Source organism: Pollachius pollachius, assembly GCF_949987615.1.
Source record: "Pollachius pollachius genome assembly, chromosome: 7".
Taxonomy (NCBI): Eukaryota; Metazoa; Chordata; class Actinopteri; order Gadiformes; family Gadidae; genus Pollachius; species Pollachius pollachius.
Genome location: NC_136940.1, coordinates 9,785,070 through 9,795,287, shown reverse-complemented (window position 1 = coordinate 9,795,287; position 10,218 = coordinate 9,785,070). Strand labels below are relative to the sequence as shown.

Sequence of the window (10,218 nt, the reverse complement as noted above, 5' to 3'; positions counted from 1 at the left end):
GATGTACCTCTATCTTCTTTTCACTGCCTGTCTTCAATGAGCTCTTTCTCTGTCCCCCCTGGAGAAGCACTCAATCTAAACTTTAAATGAGGCACCACTCACTTTCCAAAGGCTTTCCTCTTGTGTGCAACACCATGTTGAAGCCAATATCCAAAGGTTTGATCATTATGATTAAACCTCGAGCATAGCATCATACAAATGATATGTTAAAATGAAGTGCATGCTGCCATTTTTTGCCTATCACATTATGTGAGCCTGAACGACCCTTTAGTCATTGTGTTGTTGATTGAGGATACTTTTTTTATGTGCAAGTTTCCATAATGTTGATACGTAGTGATGATATAATGTGTGTGTCTGATTACAGTGTGACAACACTCTTTTTGCTGGTTCCCCTGCGTTTACCTCTCTGGGGCGTGGAGCCAGTGGGCGGGGCTGAGGGAGGGGTCAGCTGATGTGGAATACTGGTTCAGGTTTGGTGTGTAGGCTTAATAATGTTTACCACATAAACCAGTCGATCTATCCAGACTGACAGGTTGGCTTTTTGGTTTTGTTCCTCTTGATTTTTTCTCTTAGGATATTTTGGATCCTTTGGCTTGGCATTATTCTCTATCTTGTATTCACAGCATTCAGCATTCCCACAGCTCAGATGTTCCATTCATGCCCATGTTTCAGATTCCAAAGCTAGTACCACAGCAATAATGCTAAAAAAAATGCCTTCCAGTTCCATTACATTATTTCAACAGAATTGAGAAAGAATTCACATTGCAAACTTGAACTGATATTTGCATAATCCAACAAACATCCCAATTCAATGTTCAGGGCACCAGCATTCAAACAAAAGGTTGCTATTCAATACACATAATCACACTAATAATGCGTTAAACAAACACAACAATCACCATTTTCAAATATTTCCGCTTTAAGCAGCTCTACACTCATGCCACTCAAGGTCGATACTATACACTCAACTCGTACAATAAAACTCCTCATACTCAGGGGCGCAACTGCCTACTTTCTGGGGGGTATGCAGACTCATAGCAGGCGCTGTCCCCCCCGACCAAAACATTTTTTTTTTCTGTGAGGCCTTGTGTGTTGTGTCCTTCACAGCAGTAAACCCCACAAAAGATTCAGTAATATAAACCTTCTTCTTCTCATCTGTGAACATACCGTATGATAACTGAGGCTTGCTCTTGCTTTGAAATATCGGGTGTGCAGTCCAATTCCACTACAAAGCACTTGGAGGCTTTCATCTGGGCACAAATTTGACCTAACACACACTCTGATATTGAATCTAAAAATTCATTTTGAGCGCACCAGGACAGATATCCGGTGTTTTTTTTAGAGGAAGCCTTTCTAAGATGCTCTGCCAGTGTAACATCATACCGTGCTATGAGCTCAAGGATACCCAGAAAATTTCCATTTCTTGGATTTCCTAACTGTGCATTTTTCCCCCTCAGTGGCAGGTTTCTTTCTGCAAGGAAGAGTATGCAGTCGATCACTCGAGTCAACACACTTCTCCAGTGTGCCTTTTCAGCGGCCATGGCTCTCTGCAATTCTCAAACAATAGTTTTACCTAGCCGTAAGCAGGATGCCAATTCTTTTCCACATCAGATAAGCATTTATGTGATAACCACTTGTTTAATGGTGCTTTAGTATTTTTGAAAGACACTGCCAGTTATTATACCCCACCACAAGGCGCGTGTCAGCAACTCTAGCTTCACCAAAAAGCGTACATGCAAAACAATAGACTGTTAGAACTTTTGGAGTACAGTAACCAATCCCGCTCCACTTTCTCTCCATTTGGCAGTATACAATAACAGAATGCTTTGGCAAAACACCTTTTACTCTTATCTGATCTTGGATATGGCCCATCAGGACATTTCTGTGGGCCATTCTCAACCATGTACTGCCTCAATGACTCCCCCATTTCGTGTGGTGAAGGCCATTCAGATGGATCTTCTGAGTTGCCCCTTGCCCCAGCCCTCTCCTCTGCACCTCTCTGTTCCTGTTCCTCTTCATCATCATCTGGACCTCTCTGTTCCTCTCCCTCATCTTCACCTTTCTGTTCCTCTCCCTCATCTTCACCTCTCTGTTCAACATTCTCCTCAATGGTGATTGACTCGCCATGTCTGCCTGCACTAATTTCCCCCAAAGGACACAGTGAATAGGTTGGTCAGCAGAAATTAAAACTATGGGCATTTAGGTTTTTATGGCCTCACTAGTTTAATTATTCATACCTGATGTCATCACTGGTCTCCTCTATAGCAGAGGCCATCGCCGACCTCATGTCTGTCTCCCTCACCCCTTGCCTGTGCTCTTCTCCACTAAGCCATATTGTCAAACAAGCATTATTTAATAGCTTTGAATAAATTACACATCTTGCTAATGTAATTTTTCAATATAAATAATATTTAGAAATTAATCACTTGGTATCAAGTGGCTGTTCCTACACTTCAACCTAATCTTAGACCAACCTGTCGCCTTCCCCTGTCTGTCCTGATTCTTTCTCTCTCTTCTTCTCTGCTTTGTCTCCATCCTCACCCCTGAATGATATGAACTTTGTATTTAGGAGGTTTAAAATATACAGCAGTCAAACCACATAAAAAAATAAATATATAATTTTAAATGATATCCTTAATGGATACATACTATATGAACATGTTGGACCCAAAAACAAACAAAAAAAAAAGTAAAAACGGAGTTTAAAAATTAAATTATTTTTAATTATTACACGGCTCTTCTCAATGCTGTGTTACGCTCCGTTCACTTGCATGGGCCTTCTCAACTTCCGGTGGTGTCCTATTGGCCCTGTCGGGGCTTTATTTTCCCACGTTCTTTACATTATCCCTTACCTATGTAGACTAATGGCCACCACATTCGAATCATCATACTTTTAAGCACGGGAATATTTTATTTTTAGATCAACTTTATTACTCCGTTTTTACTGGGTCTATTTACATAAAACAAAGACTGGCATAGAGATTGAAGCAAAACAAAATAACCACAAACAAGTTCCTTTATTTTTCTTGTCATGATCGGTTATATTGTAGGCTAAATTCTGATCAGTACACAGTTGCAAGACAACAGTAACCCCTAGTAGATTTAGCTAACCTGAATATTTACAAGCCTCCTCTTGATACACTGACATAAAAACTACTATCTTTCAAGAAAAGCTTTCTTTCATCCCTGCGCACTCTTTCTCTTTCCCAATCTTTCTTTTTCTATATTGTGACCCCGAGAGCTTTCTTCTCTGCCTCTCCATATTTAGGTACCTGTCATCAGATGACAAAACAATTCAAATGAAAACACTCTGGCGCTTGCATCCAACGCGTGCTCGAGGGGGGACGCACTGGAGCGCCATGTGGGTAGAAGGAGGAGGGGGGAGGGAGGCGAGGGAGCGGGGGGGCGCCTTATCAGTGACGTTCCTCTTTTATTGATCATCATATCATTTACACAAACGCTGTTAAATACAGAAAATACTGGCTCAAACAATTTTACTTCCATCGCTTTGGCGCCCCCTCTAGTTCGGCGCCCCTAGGTGTTTTGCGCCACTGCTCATACTACATGAGGCTTAGCTTTAGGAGTCAGGTTTCTGTGATATTCACATTGTACTGACTGGAAATACACGGATACAATGTTGATGGAAATAAACACCAAACCTACATTTCTCTTCCCAATTTTCCTCTGAAGAAAGGGTGGAGATCCCACTTTAGGAAACATGGGTGCAATCAGTGTTGCCAGATCGGATTGGCAATTTAGTATCAAAACCGATCAAACAGCGAAAACCCAGCCCGAATGTATTTAGCCAGAAAACCGAACAACCATATCATTTTGCAATGGTAAATACGTGAATATACACCTAAATGCAACCTAATCATTAACTATGACCTTAATGGTATACAAGGAAAATCTCTCATGCATCTCTTTCACACACACACGCAAACCTCACAGGGCATCTAAAAGGCCAATGCGTGAACGCAATAAACACCTGAATGCAACCTAATTAACCTAATAATTAATACCTTAGGTGGTAGACAAGGAACTTTGTGCTACCACACACAATCTGCAGGGACACGGCCACAAAACATTTATGTTTGGTACATGAGCTGAAATAAGAGAACCTTTAGGCATACATACAATTTTCTGACATTTGGAGCCTGGTTTTAACGTTTAACCTTTTTTCAGAATAACATTGTTACATAAACTAAATAAGGTTAGAAAAGGGAAGAAGATAGGCCTACTAATTGTAACAATTAACCAGGAAAATAATTGGCTGACATTATTTTATTGTGATTGTTATCAGAGGACTTTGTTTATAGTTTGTTTTGAAACAAAATTTGACACACAAAACATCCACAATTGTTGTCGTGACATGTCATTACTGGAATCGATTTTTCCTCTTGATCTTTCGGAGATAGACTTTAATTAGTCTGCAGTTTTCTTCAACTAAAAAGTGACTACAGACAGTTAAATGTAGTGAGTAAAAACTAGAGATGACAAGATGATTAGGACTATATATCACAAAACAGTAGTTAAGTAATAGTCCCAGATGTAATGTAACCTTGGCCTCTATAGCAATCAAACCTTTTCAGGCAGGAAATATCTTGGCCCAAGGTACTGTGTTTCCTCTGATTGTGTTTGGAACTATACCATTATATGGTGCCGAATTGCAGCAGCGGTCGTATGTTGGCTATAATCTTTTCATATGAAATTTCGGGTCTGTGAATAATCTACAAAAAGAAATCTAACCCAGATGTTGATGGGAAAGAAAAAAATAGTCTTATCACTTCATCAAATCGTATTTGATGGTTTATAACATCAGTATTGTCAGAACATGCTCTTATTGGTGCACTTAGCCTACAAATATGGACTTTGCTCCAGATTCAGCAGTTGCATGTCTTCATTCAAGCAAAGGCACAATCCTCAATACACCAATACTACCAAACACTGTAGATAACAAATGGCAGAGTTTTCTGAAATATTAGCCCTGGAGTGGATGGACACAAGAGGTGTTTTAATATTCATCTTTGTTTTCCTGATCCTTGCTGACTATCTAGGGAATAGAAGCCCCTCAGATTTTCCTCCTGGACCCTGGACTCTTCCTGTTATCCGGGACACATATCGAGTCGATCCTAACAAAATGCATCTGAATTTTGAGAAGGTATGTTTGTTGTAGACCACAATTATTTCAAACAGTAAAAGGAGATTATTTAAAAAGTCTAGCACGAATACCCCCTTACTATTCTTCCTCTCCATTTATTTGATTGACCATATGTTGTCTCTGTACAGCTTGACACTGTTCAATTATATCATCATCACATTTTATTTTAGTTTGCTGTGAAATATGGACCAATTTTTAGTCTTCAAATCTTGGGTGGAAGAGTTGTGGTTGTCAACGGATACAAGCTTATGAGAGAAGTTTTGGTCAAGAGAGGAGAAGACTATGCAGATCGCCCAGGTCTACCAATACTGTATGATGTGATTGGAACAAAAGGTATTGTGTGTTACATTGCATTAAAAAACATTCCCACATTCTTTGCAGTCTTAGTAGATTCAATCAATATTGGAGCAAAAACAGAAATGTGTGTACTACATTAACCAATAGAAATGTAAACCTAAAACCTTAAAATTATGTATAATACCAGCCACCGTTAACAAGTAGCAATTAACAGTTTTGTTGTTTAAAAAGTTGAGGTGCTTTGCAAAGCTTTCTCTGGATACCTGATGTGACATCGTTTGCAATATAATATATATCCTCTGGGATGAGGATCATTCTGTAAACTTTCTGGGTAAACATTGTACATGTTTCAACTAACACACAAAGATATCACTTCAGCCAATTAAGCTTTGGATTTTTTGTATTTGCAACAGGTTTGTTGATGTCAAGTGGTATCTCATGGAAGCAGCAGAGGAGATTTGCTCTGTACACACTCAGGAACTTTGGTTTGGGTAAAACACGTCTGGAACCAACCATCCAGCAGGAGTGCCAGTACCTGATTGAGTGCTTTGCACAGCAGCAAGGTAGGCCTACTTGATGAATGATTTTGTTTAATAGGGGTTGAAATGTTTGCAAGCTGTGTAATTTGCAAATGTAGGTGTGTATATTCATAAATTAAATGTCTTATTTAACGACGACCTCTCTCATCCGTCAACTCAATTCCTCATGCTTTCTTCTGAATATTCCTGCTATCGAAGCCAAGGGCGTAGATTTGGGTGGGGACCAGGGGACGTGTCCCCACCAATGTCAAATGACGACTGAAATGTCCCCACCAATATTCAGGTTGAAACGAAAAAAAGCGGCTCATGCCGTACACAAAGGGTTAAATTTCCACTTTGGTACCACCTCCCAACATACGTCTTCCTTTTTACACCGCCCAGCCGGTTCGGTCGCGGCTTCTCGTAAGGAAAGTTCCTCTGCGTCTTTCTCGCATATCGCATCATCTCTCCCCGTCTTCGTTTAATGCGCCTGCATCACCTTCTCTCCCATGATGGTCAGCAGCTCGCGGTTTTGACTGTGTTATCTGGTTATCTCTGGTAATCACTTGCTTGCTACATCCTATATAATCCAGATAATCCAACGTCCGCACGCACGCACGCACGCACGCACGCACGCACGCACGCACGCACAACCAGGTCACTATTCAGCGCATGAATTTGAGGAAAACAGTGAAATGGCAATTATAAAAACAATAGTAGGCTATACAATAGTTTTGCGTAGACTTCAATAGAATGAACACATGCCCTTCTCCAGCTAGAACTACGCATGTTGATATCGCTGCGTTGTCTCTGTCTGGGCAACGCACCAACACCTCTACCCAAGACCCCCCACCTCCCACCGCGGAGCGTCTAATCACATTTTCATTAAAATGAAACCGCCAATGTGTGCAGGGTCTGGGAGGCTAAATTGGGGTGCTAGCTCCATCCGGCAATTTTTTTCATATTTGGCAGTGTAAAAACGTCTTTTGAGACAGATCTGTTTTATAATTTAATAGGTGGACGGAATCTTCGTCTTTGCTTACCAAGCACATGTGTACAATTGGAAAGGTGCTATACTAAATGTTTTACTGCATATGCATCAGCAGATAATGCATCAAACAAAGTGAAAGTCAGGCGCGCATCATACGTTATTTAATTTAGTGTGTGTGTGTGTGTGTGTGGCGGGGGGGGGGTCTGAGTAGTGTCCCCACCAAAGCTCAGACCAAACCTACGCCCTTGATTGAAGCACCAAGCTAAAAGGTTTCTTACAATAGTTTTACATGCATATCTCGTCCAAATAACCAGATTCTAAATGTTGTTAGGATCGCCCTCCGATCCTAGAACAGCTTTAATCAAGGCCACCTCCAACATCATCTCCTGTTTGTTGTTTGGAGAACGCTTTGAGTACACTGATAAGCAGCATCAGTCAATCATTGAGGACTTCCGTGAAATACTGAAGCTACAAGGAGGGCGAGGGGCGATGGTAAGTCTTGGTACTTATTCAGGTCAAATGGGATGAATTTCAAGGTCTGGATTGAATCTACTCGCTGTATGGCAGACATAAGTGTCTAATTAAACCGCTATGCTCTTTGTAGCTGTACAACACGTTTCCATGGTTGGTGAAGCATTTTCCTGGACCTCACAGGGGGGTGTTCACTCTTACTCGTAGAGTTTTGTCCTACATTGAAGAGCGGGTCAAAGAGCACAGAGTGGATCATGACCCCTCATTGCCCAGAGACTACATCGACTGCTTCCTCACAGAAATGCTTAAGGTATGTGCATCACTTGTGGTGGGTATGACCTTACATATTCTAATATTGTACAAACTTGTAAAAAAGTGAAACTAGGGTAGCTAAGCACCCAGCAGTTTTTGAAAGACGTTTATAACATAGCTTACCACCAGGGGCGTAGGAATGAGTTTAACATTGGGGGGGACACATATCGGAAACCTGACAGATCCGTTAATGGTTTGAACAGAAATATGTCATAAATTAACTACACTGAAAAAATTCACAACTATATTTTATTCTACTAAAAAGATACATTTGTAAATGTAAAGGAAAACACATTTTGAATGGCAGTAATGAACTGATAAATATCAAATCAATTCTTTAATTGCACGCTCAATCATCCAGTTTTTTAGAATAAGAAGCGGTGACAAGACGCTGTGTTGCGCTTTCAAAATAAAATAAAATATTTTTCTCCCCCTGGTACAATTTTTAGGTGGGACAAATGCACCTGTCTCCAATATTGGAGGGGACACGTCCCCTCCGTCCCCCCCGGTTCCTACGCCCTTGCTTACCAGTCTAGCCACATAGTTGCCGCCATGATAATCACAATGAGCAGCTTTTACATAAATCCTTTGATGGATGGATCATCTCTCACAATTTTTAGGTTTGGGTCTACAGGAGATTCCTGTACTCAGCAATGAGTATAAGCTGTACCTGTGTATAACCTTAGCCATTACCACAATAACAGTGTATGTAATGATTCATATTATTTCGGTGTTTGTATGTTTTGTTGCCGGATTCTTGGCAGAATGAAGCTCCTGAATCACGGTTTGACATCGAGAACCTGAGTGTTTGTACAATGGACCTATTTCTTGCTGGAACTGAAACCACCACCACCACTCTGCACTGGGGACTGCTCTTCATGGCTCACTACCCTAACATACAAAGTAAGTGGGAGTAAGTGTTAGAGTTCATTTTAGGCCATGGAGCATTATGGGTCTTGTCACGATTACTTTCGTCAATGTTTTTTCAAATGTAAACTTTTATGTTATTATACAGAGAAAGTCCAAGCTGAACTAGATATCGTAGTTGGCTCATCCAGGCAACCCTCCATGTCTGACAGAGACAGCACTCCCTATACTTACGCTGTCATTCAAGAGACGCAAAGGATGGGTAACATCTTACCTCTCAATATTGTCCGTTTGACTAACAGGGACACCCCCCTTGGAAAGTACACCATCCCAAAGGTAGAAACCCATTCCAAAGTCATTATTAGTTTGATCAACCTTTATTTTGAAAAGGTCCCATCTGACCTCCTTATTGCCATAATTCCTCCGACAGGGCACCGTGGTGATGGCCACCCTGAACTCTGTTCTTCATGATGAGTCTATGTGGGAAACGCCACACTCTTTCAACCCACAACACTTCCTGGACCAGGACGGCCAGCCTAGAAAGAGAGAGGCCTTCTTGCCCTTTTCAGCTGGTGTGTATCAGCAACTTTGAGTACACCACTGAACCATTGAATTGATGAAAGAACAATTGATGATTGCATGATTCATTTGATTTGAGACCAACTTGGTAAAGTATCAGCAGGAAGTGGTAAAAGGGGCAACAGGTACATGTGAGTTAGGGGTATGGTTGGTAGTCATTCAACAGACTGTAAATAGATATATATAGATTATGATCTTACAGAAGGTCTCAGCTAAGATGCTAAAATGTTATCCATCCACTTTTTTACGTTTCAACTTGTATTGAGTCGATAGCTTTAAGGCTTCTTTTGTAATGAAAACATGATGTACTTTATGAATTATTATTAGTTTTAAATATGATGTTTATAATAGAAGTGAAGTCATGGTTGGACTTGAACAAGTCACCATATTTTGATTTTCATACTGACCAAAATAACTTGTATTACTTGATATCAACTCAATATCTTACTTGTTGCGAATCAACAGCTTTGTTTTATATATGTTGCGTATATTTACGCATTTTATTGTTTCTACTACTGATGCTAATCATAATAATGCTACTTGCATGCTTTTACTTTCATTACTTATACTAATACTACTGCTACTTGTCCTTCTTCTGCTACTTCGTAGTAGATTACTTCGACAACCGCACTCGCCACATTTCCTGTAGGAAATTGCATTTTTTCCGTTATCGACTATTATCGATAATTTGAAACGCATTTACGTTTTCATGCGTTTGTGTGTGTCTGTTTGTTTGTGTTTGTGGTGGTGTGTATGTGTGTGTGTTAATTTGTGTGTCCTTCTAGGGAAGCGTGTGTGTCCTGGGGAACAGCTGGCCAGGATGGAGCTGTATATTTTCCTTACCTCCCTCCTTCAAAGGTTCTCTTTCTCTGCCCCCCCTGGAGAAAAGCTCAATCTGGACCCGGTGTTTGCGACCACTCACTGTCCACAGCCCTTCCGCCTATGTGCCACACCACGTTGAATCCATTATCCCAAGCCTTTCCATAATTTAGTTCTATTAGACCATCAGTGATACATAATGG

General features: G+C 40.7%; 1 protein-coding gene across 1 annotated transcript; it reads left to right on the top strand.

Annotated features, from left to right (window-relative positions):
* Positions 1-4,960: 4,960 nt before the first annotated feature.
* Positions 4,961-10,157, top strand: LOC307078489 (cytochrome P450 2J2-like; the record flags this gene model as incomplete). Its single annotated transcript, XM_079740337.1, has 9 exons — positions 4,961-5,161; positions 5,332-5,494; positions 5,872-6,021; positions 7,299-7,459; positions 7,572-7,748; positions 8,515-8,653; positions 8,766-8,953; positions 9,048-9,189; positions 9,982-10,157. 9 exons carry the CDS (start codon positions 4,961-4,963, stop codon positions 10,155-10,157), a joined length of 1,497 nt encoding a protein of 498 aa, XP_079596463.1.
* Positions 10,158-10,218: the final 61 nt, after the last annotated feature.